General features: G+C 37.6%; 1 protein-coding gene across 12 annotated transcripts in view; it reads left to right on the top strand.

Moving 5' to 3' along the window:
• LOC121307062 (dynamin-1-like) overlaps positions 1–16884 on the top strand; it is a 126940-nt gene that overhangs the window by 50571 nt on the left and 59485 nt on the right. For 8 of the 12 annotated variants that reach the window (XM_041239169.1, XM_041239168.1, XM_041239165.1 and 5 more), the window contains exons 11-15: positions 1262–1348; positions 1854–1924; positions 2237–2288; positions 2945–2956; positions 8739–8852. In XM_041239169.1, the coding sequence (XP_041095103.1) occupies positions 1262–1348; positions 1854–1924; positions 2237–2288; positions 2945–2956; positions 8739–8852 (336 nt within the window). The remainder of the gene's footprint in view (positions 1–1261; positions 1349–1853; positions 1925–2236; positions 2289–2944; positions 2957–8738; positions 8853–16884) is intronic. The other 4 variants (XM_041239167.1, XM_041239163.1, XM_041239166.1 and 1 more) reach the window with 1 other exon arrangement.

The following is a 16884-nucleotide window of genomic DNA, read 5'->3' as shown; positions in this document are numbered from 1 at the left end:
TGTGATTGCTTATGTGTCTATACTGTGCTAAAAGGGTTAAATGGACATGCAGTAAAATATGTTTTTAGATGTACTTTTCATTAGGGGTTAAAGCACAATTTAAAGCACTTCCATGAGTTCATACTGTTGTCATATACAGTAGGTAAGTGGAGGCATTGCAGCTTTCATCATTTCGCATGCTATAACAATTTGATGCTGTGTTTGCCAATTAGAGTTTACTATCTCTGTCTATCCACTAATATACTACATGTATTTAGATTGCTGAAGGTGTTAGGTATACCTTAAGCATTAACATGTTAACCCCACTAATCAGATCCCTTAGTACATATCTTGGTACCTCTGGATAGATAATCATCAGATATTTGTAAAACATTGTGGCAGAGCAAAGCTCTGCCATTTAGAAATTGGCAGGGATGGGGTTAATTTCCCCTACCTTTCTGGGTTTATTATGTTCAGGTGGCTGGGGTTGATTAGTTGATTAGGTTAATTAATGATCAATCAGCACCCAGCCACCTGACATAAAAGGAGGCCTCTGCTTCCTCATTGAGGAGGAGGGAGCTGAGGAAGTAGGTTGGTGTTTGTGGGGTTTTTTGGTGAATCCAGTGAAGGCATTGCCCAGCCTGGAAACCTTAATTTTGTAAGTTTTGCTTTTTTTTGTATTGCTTTATTTATGTTTAAATCCCTTTATTTTTGCCCTTGTGCATTTTTATTTTGTGTATTTATAATAAAATTAGTATTTTTTTTTTAACTGCAGGCTGTCTCTGGGCCTCTATCCACTCACCAGCCTGCCACATTTGGTGTCAGAAGTGGAATATAGTGCCTCTGGGAGGCTTGGAGCAGTACTGCAGTGTTTTTTTTTTTTTTTTTTTTTTTTTTTTTTTTTTTTTTTTTTAAAAGAGCCTCCTGGAGGTGCTATATCCCACTGCTGACACCAAATTAACCCCATCCCTGCCAATTTCTAAATGGCAGAGCTTTGCTCTGCCACAAACATTTATAAATGTATAAATGTAATATTTTGGATAGCACTGCATAAGATCAATCACTCAGTCACTATGTAAATGAGTTTGTCTGACGTGCCACAATGTGATGGTACTTATCCCAGCGGAGCAGAGCTCAAGCAATACAGAACACTGGTGATAAATAGGACCAGTGTTCTGTCTTGCTTTGAGCAGCAGTAGTCAGCCAGGGATTGTGCGCCTGGCTCCCTGTAGCACCCCCCGACTCCCCTGGTTTTCCACGGGTCTGCCCTTCTGTCTTTCAGCTGGGACAGTACCCCCTCCTTCGAGAAGAGATGGAGCGCATTGTCACCACGCACATCCGAGACCGCGAGAGCAGAACCAAGAACCAGGTGAGTCACCCAGCCCCACCATGAGGTCTGGATAACTGTGTGGCTGAGGGACTGGGAGGAAGCTATGTGATCTAATGGTTAATCTAGTGTTAATGAAAAGTAAACTAGAACCATTCTTTAAAACTAAATGTAAGAAACGTAAGTCTATGGTTTTCTTAATATTATAGTGATTTTTTTAATGTGCTTATTTTTCAGTAAGCTATGCTGTTATTGTGTGGTCCGCTGAGAAAAAAAAATAAATCAAGCAGTCAGTGAACAAAAAAGATTGAAAAGCACTGGTCTGGTAGTTCGAGCTGAGAGTCTTGAAGGGATGTGGTATAAGCTAGTGATAAAATCTGAAGGACTAGGAGAGAGGCAGTGTGGTCTGTCTGTTAGAGATGAGGGACTGGGAGTTGTTGCGTTGTGGTTAGAGCTACACTTCAAGGAAAGTGGTTTAATATTAAGGACAATAATAGGACCCTCTGTTTTCTCCCTTGAGTTAATAACAGTGTCTGTCTGTTGATAGGTGATGTTGCTGATAGATATTGAACTGGCTTACATGAACACAAACCATGAGGATTTTATTGGATTTGCCAAGTAAGAGAATTTATTTATGTACCAAGTCATTATTTCTCAATATTCCATTCTAATGAATACAATACTATTTAACTGATCTTTAAAAATCAATGTCAGCCTTCCTAGTACAATCTAGCAAAACAAAATCTAAACAGTGTTTCAGTTCTTAATGGCAATAATACACACTTGTACCTAGCTGCAACTTCACTGATCCCTTATTCAACGATAACTTTTCATTTCAGATACATGTAGGATTTTTTTTATTTATACTTTTATTTCTACTTAAATAAGAATGAGTTTTCAGTGTTTTTTGTCTGTTTTATTCATGCTCAGTGCCCAACAGAGGAGCAGCCAGATGAGCAAGAAGAAAGCCGCCGGCAATCAGGTAAATAGGAATCAGCCGTGAATCTGTGGCAGGCTTTCTGAAGCTGCCCTCTCCGGGTCACTCTGGGCCAGACTGATCTGAGGATGTCCCAGCATATAATCAATCTGAACTGCTTCCCTGTGTTCAGGGGGGTATTTTATAAGCTCAATAACTATTGTATAATTTGTTGTGCCCTGTTGTATATTATGGCTTTGTTAAAGTTAATGAACCTGGAGATCCAGCCTGGTAAGTCAGTGCCTGGCTCCTCACTAATAGGGGTGGCCTCATGAGGTCAACTAGCACCAGCCAATGGTCCACCCTAACCCTGTGGGAGCACAAAAGCCAATGCAGGCCTTCTGTCCTAAGTGGGCCCTCAGCCAAGATTGGCAACTTGGCGTAAGCAGGAACCTCACTGGCAATGCTCACTCCAAACCGCAGTGCCTTTACTAGGGAACTCACTGGGATACCAATGCCATTATACTTACTGTTGCAAAAAAAGTGCCACCGTTTTATTACAATTTCCTGGTTTACCTGATGCATTCCCCTTGGTTTACCCTTGATTTGCATTCAAAGTCCAGCAAGACCGATCTTCTACTGCTTTGTTCTTTTGCTTTTTCTAATAACTCTCTTACCCCTTCTCTTTGCTTTGCTGCTGTTGCCATGGCAACCCCCTCCAGGATGAGATCATGGTGAGTAGGCGGAGCTTGTGCAGTGTGTGTGTGTGGAGAGTTTCAGTGCTCTGTCACTAATCTAGTTGAGAGGCTGCTTTGAGTTCCTCATCCTGTCCTTTAACTTTCTCCCTTTTCTCTTTCATAATATCAAAGCATTGTTGAAAATCATTTACACTAGTCAGGGAGTGAACTTCTTTCTTTAGCTCAATTATAGTAGTAAAGTGCTTTGAAGCTGTGACAACTGCAGCCTTGTCTTTTTTCTGTTAAAAATAACATGTGTTATTACAGCTACCACTTGATTACCCAAACCCTGTATTATCCAAACACGTGTCATACAGTGTGGTACAGTAAAGATATTTAATGCTACTTACATAGTCTAAAACTCTGGACTATCGCAACAAAATGAATACCAGACATGATCATATAGCGTCTCCCGTCTTGCCAGCGTGGATTCCAAAACCTTTCGTATTTTTATTTTGGAAAATCAACTCACCAAGCTAAATTCATAAAAAAAAAATTGTCAGATTAACTTTTTTATGAGATTTTTGGAGGTATAAGCAGGTTATTTTAAGTATTTACAATTATAAAATTAAAGATAGCATCAGTTTTAATTGAGTATGGGAGAAACTATGAACTGGACTTTGCAGTATGTATTAAGTGAAGTCAAATTAAAAGGCAGAACTGTCTAGCATCTCACAAAGTGTAAAGTGAAATAAGAATCACATATGGTTACATTCAAAATATTTGGCTTGATACTGGATTTATGCTCGCATTAAAGAGAATCACATGTTAGTAGGATAGGAATATTTGAGACTATTAGAAATCTAAAGACTGCAATACAGATTAGAGTACATCTGTAAGTGAGATGTGGAATTTCCTGTGTTTTTGAATAGTTATACACACATGGAAAAGAAATATATCTGAACATTTTGTGTTTACCATTCCGTGATCTCTTAGTGTTCCTAGTGAGATATAAAAACATAAGAAATTTTACAAACGAGAGGTGGCCATTCGACCCATCTTGCTTATTTGGTTGTTAGTAGCTTATTGATCCCAGAATCTCATCAAGCAGCTTCTTGAAGGATCCCTGGGTGTCAACTTCAACAACATTACAGGGGAGTTGGTTCAAGACCCTCACGATTTAGGTCTTCTCTGAAGACTGAATAAATTCAATTCTTTTAGCCTGTCTGCATACAACATGCCTTTTATACCAGGAAAAATTTCTGCTCGCTCTTTGCACTCTTTCTAGAGCAGCAATATCCTTTTTGTAGTGAGGTGACCAGAACTGAACACAATATTCAAGATGAGGTCTTACTAATACATTGTACAGTTTTAACATTACTTTCCTTGATTTAAATTCAACACTTTTCACAATGTATCCGAGCATCTTGTTAGCCTTTTTTATAGTTTCCCCACATTGTCCAGATGAAGACATTTCTTCAACAAAAACCCCTAGGTCTTTTTCATAGATTCCTTCTCCAATTTCAGTATCTCCCATATGATATTTATAATGTACATTTTTATTTCCTGCGTGCAGTACCTTACACTTTTCTCTATTAAATGTCATTTGCCATGTGTCTGCCCAGTTCTGAATCTTGTCTAGATCATTTTGAATGACCTTTGCTGCTGCAACAGTGTTTGTCACTCCTCCTACTTTTGTGTCGTCTGCAAATTTAACAAGTTTGCTTACTATACCAGAATCTAAATCATTAATGTAGATTAGGAATAGCAGAGGACCTAATACTGATCCCTGTGGTACACCACTGGTTACCACACTCCATTCTGAGGTTTTTTCTCTAATCAGTACTTTCTGTTTTCTACATGTTAACCACTCCCTAATACATGTACATGCGTTTCCTTGAATCCCAACTGCGTTCAGTTTGAGAATTAATCTTTTGTGCTGGACTTTGTCAAAAGCTTTCTGGAAATCTAAATAAACCATGTCATATGCTCTGCAATTATCCATTATCGATGTTGCATCCTCAAAAAAATCAAGCAAGTTAGTTAGACACGATCTCCCTTTTCTAAAACCATGTTGACTGCCTCCCAGGACCCTGTTACCATATAGGTAATTTTCCATTTTGGATCTTATTATAGTTTCCATAAGTTTGCATATAATAGAAGTCAGGCTTATTGATCTGTAGTTACCTGGTTCAGTTTTGTTTCCCTTTTTGTGGATCGGTATTACGTTTGCAATTTTCCAGTCTGTCGGTACAACCCCTGTGTCAAGAGACTGTTGCATGATCTTGGTTAGCGGTTTGTAAATTACTTCTTTCATTTCTTTGAGTACTATTGGGCGGATCTCATCCGGCCCAGGGGATTTGTTTATTTTAAGAGCTCCTAGTCCCTTTAACACTTCTGCCTCAGTTATGCTAAAGTTATTTAAAACTGGATAGGAACTGGATGACATGTGGGGCATGTTGTCCACCTCCTCCTTTGTAAAAACTTGTGAAAAGTAATCTTTTAATATATTTGCTTTTTTTTTGTCTGATTTTGCCATTTCTATCTCTTAGACATTTAACCTCCTCTTTGAATGTTCTCTTGCTGTTGTAATATTGGAAAAACATTTTGGAATTGGTTTTAGACCCCTTACCAATGTTCATTTCTATTTCTCTCTTGGCCTTTCTAACTTCCTTTTTGACTTGCGTTTGCAGTTCTGTGTACTCTTTCTGCATACTTTCTTTTTGGTCCTTTTTTAATGCTCTATAAAGTGCCTTTTTTCGCTGAATATCTTTTTTAATTGATCTATTAAACCATTTTGGCAATTTTTAGTTTTACATTTTAGATTTGTCTACTTTAGGGATGTAATTGTTTTGCGCCTCTAGTACTAAATTTTTGAAGAACAGCCATCCTTTTTTCTGTTGTCTTCTCTATTTTACTCCAATCTACTTCTGTTAGTCTGTTTCATACCTTCATAGTTTGCTTTTCTAAAATTCTAAACCTTAGCTTTAGTCATTACATTTGGGGTTTTAAAAAGCACTTCAAATGAGACCATGTTGTGGTCTGTGTTTGCTAGTGGTTCGCTGACCTCTGTTTTAGTTATTCTGTCTTTTGTTATTTGAAAAGACTAAATCAAGGCATGCCTCCCCTCTAGTCAGTGCCTTGACAAATTGTGTTAGGAAGCAGTCATTTGTCATTTCTACCATTTCAATTTTGTCCGTCGTTCTTCCCACCGGGTTTTAGAATTTATATGGAAGTTGAAGTTTGTAACGATCACTCTGCACAATTGAGAAGCAGTTGTACTGTCCTCCCTAAGGAGATACTACTGGCCCAATATCTATTGCTAACTAAGTTGTCAAGACTGACAGATAGCAAAAACAGGGATGTCGGAGGTGTCAATTTCACGAACAAACTGTTCATTGTTGTAAACTATAATGTAATAAATGAAATATAAGCACAACAACTTATTGCAGAGAACATTTAGGGGAAAGTACAGGTGAGTAAGAAAGTAAAGTGAACTAAACAAACATCCAAACTAACACAAAAGCAACACACTGACAGGCCAAAAAGACAAAGGTGAATGAATAATTATACAGGGGAAACAAATTACAAAGACAGTCTTGATGGCAATGGATGATGAATGAAATTTAGGGCTAAAAAGTCCAGTTTAGCAATGCACATATAATCCAAAATAAAAGAACAAAACCAAAATTACAGGAACCAAAGTAAAGTAGGAGAAAAAAGCAAACAGAAGAGGAATAATCTCACCACCAAATAAAGTCCCAAATAGAGTCCTGTACTAATGATGATGGATGAAGGTTGATGGAAAAAAATAGCGATCGTAGAAAATAGTGAGTCTGAGTAGTACCGGGTTGAATGGTGAACAGCCATTTTAGAAAATATCAGGAGGATCAGGAACAAAATGGTGACTGAACACACTAACAAAAACAAACCCTAAACAGACCTTGACCAGCAACTAAACTTAAACAAGTAACAGTGTAAACAAAAAAGAAAGGTTTAGACAAAGTACAAGATTTTAACAAAAGAGTAAATGGATGCACTTGTATTTATCTAAAATAAAGTTAGTTACATTGTAACTAAGTAATATGCTGTTATTTGTAAAATGGATTCCTCACGAGAAAAGGGAGTTCTCTCCTGGCCTAGCCAGCCAGCTTTAAACTGTTTTGGCTTCCAAGGAGCTCTGAGATTGGAGGAGTGGATATCTGAATGAGCCAATGGGAGGAGAGGATGAACAGAGGGTGATAGCAAGGAACTATGGGAAATTAAGTTTTAACCTGGCCAGGCTACTGACCCTAATAAAAGGGAAAGGTGCGTGAAACTTACACCCACTTTATGGAGCAAGTGAATTGCTACAAGTTGAAATCCCCCATTAGTATGGCTTCTCCTTTGCTACATGCATTTCTAATGTCCTTGAATGTCACCTTCCAGCCAAGGGGATATGCAGCAATTTATATTACACAATTTATCTAACAGATTTTTCTGCATTACAGTTTATCAACGATATGGTATAATATTATCTTACATGGTGGTACTTAAACCCAGAAGCCCCAGCATTCTTTACTCATAACTCCAGCCTAATGTACACAATGCCACAACATTGCATTAGTGCAAATCCCATGGGTTTCAGATACGCAGAAGTAATTTAAGAAGTAATTTAAAAAAAATCTTATTCGAGTTTATTTGAAAAAAAAAAAAAAAGTTTTCATGTATTAAGACCCATAGTCCAGAAATTCCACAAAGTTTTTAAAAAGTGGGACTTGTCACGGACTTGCATTGCAATCAGAAACATCACGAGAATGCTTATTTGGGGAGTCAGATAACATCTCTTTCTACCAGTGGTCCTTACGATCAAAGCAGTACCCATTGACAAATCCAAAGCTTTCCATACATTACAGTGCAATGCAATTATTAACGATGCTGATTTTGCTTGTACGGTGCTCCCTCGTTATAGCCAGACCTTTAGTGATAAGATGGTATGGTAATGACTTTCATTTCCCCAATACTGCTATTTCACTAGCACTTGCATTCTTGTTATAAGGTGGGATACAGATTACACAGCAGTCTAGAGGGAACAATATACTACAGATATGGTTAGATTCTGTTGAATAATGTTACTTAAATAAGTGGCATTTCGAAATCTAACTTAAATTACTATTATGGCTTCCGGTAGACTTTTGCAATATAATTGTATAGTTTCTTTGATCACATGATGTTAAATAAAATATCTAAATTATGTTCAATTTTTTTAACTTTTTATTATGTCTCAATCCTGAAATTTTAGGTGCTGCAAAACCTTTGATTTCCCCCTGATCTGAACCAGGCTTCACACTACCCCGTACACAGAGGGGCTGGCAGCAGCTAATTTTTTGTATAAGCAGTGGTTTACCTGTGTGTAGCAAAAGTTTCTCCCCTACAAAAGTCTACTGTGTTATACTATAGTAAAAGCATAGCTGAAACAAAGTAAAGCACATGCAAGCAAAGAAAAATAGCTTGTTTGACCATGATAAAACATTGTCAGATGAGGGGAAAAAGCTGATTTTTCTTAGGATGAATTAAAGCAGACTTAAAGGTTAACATATTTACTAGCACTGTCAGACAGGTGCTTGCAAAAATGAAAGACAGATGACCAAAACAATCTGACCTCACTAGACCTGGAAGGATTTGTAAACTGTGTTACTGTCTCTCTACATTCTGTTCTGCTTCCTGTCTGGCCCTTTTCAACCAACAGATTAGAGACGGGGAGAATACTAGATGTGAAATGGAGGGCACTGATATTGAGGAGTGGGTGAGAGCTGTGTCTTGTGTCTCTATGTCTAATGCCATCTTTTTCCCTCTACAGGTGATCAGGAAAGGCTGGCTTACCATCAACAACATTGGCATCATGAAGGGAGGTGCCAAGGAGTACTGGTTTGTGCTGACGGCCGAGACTCTATCCTGGTACAAGGATGATGAGGTCAGTGCATATCTAACAGATCTAAATTATGGTTGTGTTTTCTTTATGTGGCAACATTTGTTTTTCATATACTGTACATTTGCATTCATGTGATGTGCATTAGGTTGTGATGTGCAGAGGTTCTCTACAGCTATGGCCAAAAGTTTTGCCTTGCTATAGAATTCACAATTTTTGCTTCATAGTCGAATGAAACCTGCTGTATAATGTTACTTTAACATATTGAATTACATACCCCTTTGTAGTTTTTCATATACATAAGAAAAAATTAAATGTGGCATTTAGAAGTGTAACAGGAAATACTGTACTACTATTATGGTTTCCGGTTGACTTTTGCGATATAATTTTGTAGTTTCTTTGATTACACGATGTTAAATAAAATATCTAAATGATGTTGATATAGATTTTGGAAAATTGTCTCAATCCTAAAGTTCTAAGGGATGGAAAATGTTTGGCCATAGCTGTACAATACAGACTCTTAGTAGGAGAGCTGTGGGATCAGACATCCCCACAGCAATTATCTTCCTGCTAGCCAAGAAGAAATGACCCATTCACCCAACAGCATCATTCAAGATGTCCAGGTTGTTTGAAAACAGTCTGTAATTTGTGTAGTTTTATAAACTTGACAAGTGGAAGGTTGATGTCATTCTGAGAAGCCGTGGAAATTGGGCGGCTTTCCAGTTTGACGTTTCTCTTACGCAGCATCAAATCAAGCAATTCCTGAAATGTAAGGTTCTGCAGAACGTGAAGGGAGACACAACACAGGGATGGGTTAGCTTTTGGGAGGGAACTGAAGTAACAATTTCTATGAACCATAGTTTTACTGAAATAAAGCAAGGGGCTGAAACCACACACACCCATTAGAAACACAGATACAACAGACGGGAAGAAAACATGTACAGTAATTTGTAATTTATTAATTTGAGCATCTCGTCCGGATATTTTGGTGTTTGGAAGCTTCTAGATGTATGCAAGCCCTTTTTGCTGTTCTGGGTAGGGTTAGGCTAGATTGCTTTTTGCTGTTGTGGGTAGGGTTGAATTTTAGAATAATATAGTCTCAAGATGAATAATAAATGCACATATGTTTTTATTTATTTCATTTTTATTTATTTTTTGGAAAGGGGGGGGACAAAAAAATGTCATAGGCCTACGTTTAATTAAAATGTTTGTTTGAAAATAAATGACCTATGTAGGTTGTAATGTTTTTTTTTTTTCTTAATTCATTCTGTTATATGATGGCTACAATATGTTTGTATTGTTTACATACATTTAGGGGCAACACAAAAAGCACAGTTTATGTTGAATGTTTATTTTCCTATATTATGTGCCAAAAAAAAAAAACAGTATGAAAAGTGACATTTTTCATGATGTGACGTCACTCAAACAATGGCTGAAGAAAATATACCCTACAGTTGAAACACATTCCAGTGTTAAAATAAGATATCTATAAACACTGACAATATTGCAGCTAAATATGTTTGCATTGTTCATACAAATCCTACAAACTGTAACTCGCTGTCACTCAACAACGGAGCATTTGTAAAACAGAATTTGTTGTATCCAGTAGTGTATAGAGAAACCAGTCTAACCCAGTACCACATGGAACAAGTGTGCCAGATAAGTGTGCTGGTTTGTAGAGGTAGCAACTGTAAAATCTAATACTGTACCTAGTAAAAGGTATAAATGCTACAAATGATTTGAACTCTTTGAAAGTCTAGATTACAGTACATACAGTAGGATCACTGTCCATTTACTTGATTTATAAAGAAACATCACGGGACGTGATGCCAGATTTCAACAGTGATGCTTACATTGCTTTTAGACAGACAAGACTTACAATTTCGTAATCCATAATCGTCAGGTTTCGGGTTCTAGTGGGTATCTACCATTATTTTCATGAAATGACCCCATAATGATGGCGATACAGAATGCCGGTTTGTACAGGAGAGGAATTAAACAGGTTCCTGTCTCTTTAAAAAAAGAAAAAATGTAAAAAACATCAATGGATTTTCTCATTTTGTGTATAGTCTACAGTTCTGTTTGGAACTTTGTCTGTTATAGTTTTGTATTTCATTTGTATGTTGTGTTAATGTTTTTTAAATGTGAATTTGTAAGCACACTGTATAACTAAGTTTAAAAAAGGACCCGTGTTACCTAATTCAAGTTCTACAGCCTTTAAATGATTGTGTTTTTATACCATGTTAAATTGACACAGCCCCTGCAATTTTGGGCAGGATTTGAGTGGCATTGTGAATTTTTGTTTTAGTACCAACATTTATCACAAGGTGGCAAACAGCAATTAGATTTAATCTGCCTGCAACTGCAGTACCAGATATTATTATTAGTTAGCAGATGCTTTTATCAAAGGCGACTTACAGAGACTAGGGTGTGTGAACTATGCATCAGCGGCAGAGTCACTTGCAACAATGTCTCACTCGAAGGACGGAGCACAAGGAGTTAAGCGACTTCCTCAGAGTCACACAATGAGTCAGTGAGCTGGGATTTGAACCAGGGACCTCCTGGTTACAAGCCCTTTTCTTTAACCACTAAAACACATGCTTGCCATAATATATATGTATTTATTTCATAATGAAACATTACAGACCTTTGTAGCAAGTGAAAGTGCATGGAATGTAAGATTTATGAACTTTTGTGGTCAACCACAAGGATATTAACAGCATCAGATTTAAATACCATTGCTATTTAGCCCTAAATCTATATTAATAACATCACTGTTTAACACTATTTATCCTGCTTGTGTTTTTTCCCCTGCCTGCTGATTTACATGCCCCTAGTCAATCTAAATACAGCTGACAAAACAGGGGAAGAGGTCGTCAATAAAGCAGCTTTACAAGCTGTAGGGCTCAAGATCACTGCTGTTTGATACTTAAAGCAGACTGCCTACTCTTCAAATAACATGAAAGAATTTAGTAAAAGACTAACATTTAAAAGATTAACAACTGGTGTAGTCTTCAAAGACGTTCTAAAGAAAACCAAGACTTTTATTTGTCTTATGCCCTATTATTGAAATCAATCTATTTTCTTAGCTCTATTAATAACATTAGCACTGGTCCCCTAATCATTATGAGGTCGACTATTTTGACGTGATAGTTTTCTACTTTCATTTGAGTGTATACAGATTAAAGATAGGGTTGCCACCTGTCCAGGTTTGACCTGGACAGTCCTGGAATTGGCATCTATCTCCGGATGGCAGGAATTAACAAGCCTGCCAATGTGCAGTTTTAAGTGAAAGGCATAAGAAACACCAACCTTCCTTTTAATATGTTATTTGACATACATTAGTTGCTTAAAGGATGTCCACTACCTTATTAGAAATGTACTGTTCAGTACTGATCTGTACATTCTACAGCGAACATATTCCCGTGATGTAAACAGTCTAATTGAGTTGTTGTAATCTGTGACCCCAGCGGTCAAAACAACCATGGCGGCTAATGCAAAAACAGTATCTTCCACAGCAAAATGACGACCGTGCCTTATACTTAGAGTTTGCGACCCCCTACTGTGCACCCTCAGTGAGCAAGCACACTTTGACGTGATTTGACCAAGTTTTTTTTCCTTTTAAGAAAACTTACTTACATGTTACCAATCAATAAGCTACTAACAACCAAACGAGCACGATGGGCCGAATGGCCGCCTCTCGTTTGTAAATTTTCTTATGTTCTAATTAAGAAAATATACATTTTCAATAGTTTGTTCAAAATGCTGTACTAATAAGACATATACAGTATTTCTATGTTGTTTGCATATACATGTTTCATTAAATACTCGCAGTTAAAACAGTGTATATGACATATTTGGTATAGAAGAGTATCAGAACTTTGTATGGGGGTTAAAAAAAGAAAAAGCTTTTGTTCTACGAAGCGTCAGTAACTGGACTAAAGGACAATGCTGTGTAAAATTAGGGTGATGAGGGACATAGGGTTCCAAAAGATCTTTAAGGTATGGAGGTACAAGACCATTTAAAGCCTTATAAATTGGCAACAACACCTTAAAATCTATTCTAAAACTAAGTGGTAGCCAATGCAAAGATGCCAGCACAGGGGTCATATGCTCTCGCCACTTGACCCGAGTTAAAGTTCTAGCTTTTGTACAAATTGAAGGTGAGAAATAATGTTGTGGTTAGTCCCAATGAAAAGACCATTGCAATAATCAAAGCTAGAGGATATAAAAGCATGCATTAATCTCTCTGCATCCTGCCTGGAAAGAATTCCTCTCAGTTTTGCAATATTTCTTAAATGAAAGAAGGACATTTTTGTAACATTTTTAATGTGTGCTTCGAAAGAAAGTTCTGTATCAAATTTAGCAACTAGGTTTTTTACTTCTGCCCTAAAATCTGTCCATCAGTTAAAACGTCAATCAAATGTGTATCTTCATGTTTTCTCTGAGGCCCCAGAATCATCACTTCTGTTTTGTCTGAATCTAACATTAAAAAGTTATTAAACTTCCAGTTCTTAATGTCAGCAAGACACATTCAAAATGTTAGCAGCAGATACATGGTCCTGTTTAAGGGACAGGTAAAGCTGAATATCATCAGCATAGCAGTGGAAACTAACGCCATGTCTACGAATAAGGGTCACCCAAGGGTAGCATATAATATTGTATGTAAGGACTGGGAATCACCCGCTTAAGTGTGATCTCTGTTTTAGTGTAGAAATATTTCAGAAAAATTGGTTTTATTATTATTGACGTGTAACATGCTTAATTGTTTTTAACCGATTTTTCAGAAATATTTATATGAAATCACTGAACCGTCAGTTTATAACATATTTAATTGCACAATAATGAAAACTTTATTCATCTACATGGGATTTTAAACTACTTGAAAACTGAACAGAAATCATTAGAGTTTGATTGCAAGTCCCAGTGCTGAAATATCAAGAGCACAATACTGTGTATACTGCATGATTATTGATTTGTACTGCGATCTGGTGGTATTGTGTTAAACTGTATTACAGTATACTGTAGTTTTGATAGACCACAGCTGACTGAGCAATATGTCTGGGTTTGGTCTGTGGAAAAGGTGGCAACCCTAATTCAAGATCACTGCTGTTCCTGGTTTACCAAACTGAGGTCTTTGGAGGCTGAAAGTGAAGCTGGAAAGTGACCCTCACAAAGGAAGTGGTTGGTACTGTACCCGGAAGAAGAAAGTGAACATTTGCTTTTGCTACAGTGTGGTGCTTGAAAAAATGGTATCGCCCCAATTAGAGTAAAAAAAACCAAAACATTTTGAATATTAAGGGCACCTGTAACAATGTTGTTAACATGATTTTCAACCCTTGGTTGTGACTTCTTTAAGAATACAAATTTTATACCAAAGCTGTCAGGTGCTAAGCCCAAGAGCCCCACTAAAGGAAGGGAAATAATGAAAAGTGGCCTGACGTGCGCTTCAGAAGCTGCCAGTCTCCACTGTCTCCTTCAGTTAAATATGAGGACTGGTTTTCATAACCTGATTTTAGTTTTAAGAGGGGTGTCTGGTTCGAAGGTTGGTTTGTTAATGAACTCCATGTGGCGAGTAGGGGGTGCTGTGTGTTGGTCTCTTTCATCTCCCTGTTAACAAAAGCCTCTCTGAAAGACCCCTTTCTAAATGAGTAACACACGCGGTTAGGCAGGAACCTCGCTTTCCCCTCCTGGGCTTTTAACCTCCACGGCTATTTATTTTTAAAGCTGGCCAGGATTGCGGCTGTGGGGCGCTGGGGGACCCAAAACTAACAAAGCACGACTGAGGAAAAATGGGCCATTGCTTTTCAAGCGGCTCTTTTAATGGGAATGTTTCCCTTGTGTTTTACCTTTACCTGTGTTAGGGAGTTAGACTGTCAGGCCTTGTCACCTTAAACACTCCTGGTCCTTTACATATAAACACAGACAAACGCACACACTCGGACATGCACATCAACTGATAGAGATTAATAACTCCATTTTCACTTTATTAGTTTTAAAAAATATATAAAATGTGTTCTAAGATATTTAGCACATTTAATAGAATATTGGCTAGGATGTCAATATTTTTGTAATGCCTCTACCCACTCACACACTTGATTGTATTCAATTCTGGTGCATTATGTTGATTCTTGGTATATTGTCATTTGTTATTTCTAAATGTTCATTTATTTGCACTTTTAGCTTGTTTTGAAGAAACAATTCATTTGAAAGAGTCAAACAAGAATATTGATGTTTCAGAATCCCTTTAAAAAGCTTATTGGATTGGTATGTTTGTATTTAAAATATTAACCAATGGAAACTGCCTGAGTTTATCAGAAGTAGTTTTGGGTGGAACCTGGCAGAAGAGTTGTTGATTTGTCACCGGGAACAGGCCCTTCTTCTCAGCATAGACAGGCCGGCCACAGTGCGTATTGGAACCACAGTCCCACAACCAACACAAGGCAGCAGGGAAATGCCCTGCCCAGACAGTAATGATAACCTTCAGTGCAGTGACTGGGGGTGGAGGGAGTGGCATCTGCTTTCCATTACCAGGCATGCCAGCCATTTGAATCAGGCCGCTGGATCCTCATAAAGACAAGTACCAGGATGAAGCCAGAGCTGAAGCGCTGCCTGCATTAAGGGGGGCTTTGAGTGCTTCTTTACAGATCACCTGAACAGGTGATTCGAATCCCTGGATGTGATAAGGAACTGTCTCAACAACAGGGGTCCAGACTTTCAGAGAATGGAAACTTTAACACACACACACACATATTCACATGTCTAAAAATAAACACAAAAATAATGTATTGTTCTGGAAAAAGTCTGTGAGTCAGTGTTCTGCCATTCATTACTAACACATGGCTCCACCCTTTTGCCTTGTGCAATCATTCCTGTGGTTTATAGTTAGTTAATATTGCTCCTACTATTGTGACCCACTTCTTATTGTCATTCAATTAAAATTTCCTGGGGCTAGAATGTAATGGGAGTCAATTAAATTCAAGATAATTCAAGTTTGTTATTTATTTTCATTTTCTATCATATAACTAATTTGCAAAAGTTGATGTACAGTATTAAAACATTCTGACATACAAGTATTTGTCAGTAATTAGTGCATAATGCCTTTTGTAACTATTTTGATTGTGTTACTGGCAGTCAAATGTTTTGCTCAGTGAACCATGTATTCGTACTTTTTGGGTCTTCCAATCTTGGGTTTGTCAATTACAGATGATGTGTCTCTGTACTTGCTGATTGTGCTTCGGCTACCGCGCCTTGCAAATCGAGTGATGCAAGCTATTTCACTCAAGGTTGCTATGGTAGTAGAAAAGACTAGTGTAGGCTTTGAGTAAATTGTTGATGCTCATAATGCACCAGAGTGGAAAAATGCAACATGTCTAAGACTTTTACACAGCAGTGTATTTTTTTTCATTTAAAAATATCTTGTGAGCTATGTAAGAATCCAGCATAACTTTGAGGACGATTCCATCAGCTGTTATCCTTTCATCCTTGATTTTAGCAGCATTTTATTGCTGTTTCTTCTGTTGATCTATAGCCACAGTGCCTCCACCAGGCAGACCCAAACACGCAGCCTGTGGAGCCTGAATCGATGTTAAAAACAAATGCATCTTATGAAGTGAAAAGCTGAAGCTGGAAGTTTTGGGGTTAAAAACATGGTTACTTTGTGTTGAATGTGAGTTGTGTAACATAAAAAATGAATGATGCTAAACTGTCTAGACAGCAACATGCAAAAATATAGAGTTTGAGTGAAACTGGAATAAGCAGTGAAGCGGACAGCGCTGTAAAATAAGTGAAAGGGCTGCTCCAGAGGTGGGATCCCTCATCCAAACCAACTTGATAGTAGTTTGAGGAAGAGTGCTTACTACCCTGTTCCAAAATGAGTAAAAAAAAAAAAGCCCCTGGATTCAAAGGGGCACTGTGGCATACCGCCGTGAGTCTTAGCGTAAATACCTGGAAGCTGCTTTAAATTAGAGGCTTCATTTACTCTTTTAAGATGAATGACTACTACTATAAATACTGAATGCACGACCATTTTGCAGTTTGAGTTTACGATACCTTTACCATGCTTATATCACGTATT

The sequence above is a fragment of the Polyodon spathula genome, chromosome 52 (genome assembly GCF_017654505.1).
Source record: "Polyodon spathula isolate WHYD16114869_AA chromosome 52, ASM1765450v1, whole genome shotgun sequence".
NCBI lineage: Eukaryota > Metazoa > Chordata > Actinopteri > Acipenseriformes > Polyodontidae > Polyodon > Polyodon spathula.
This window is presented reverse-complemented; position numbering and strand designations above follow the sequence as displayed.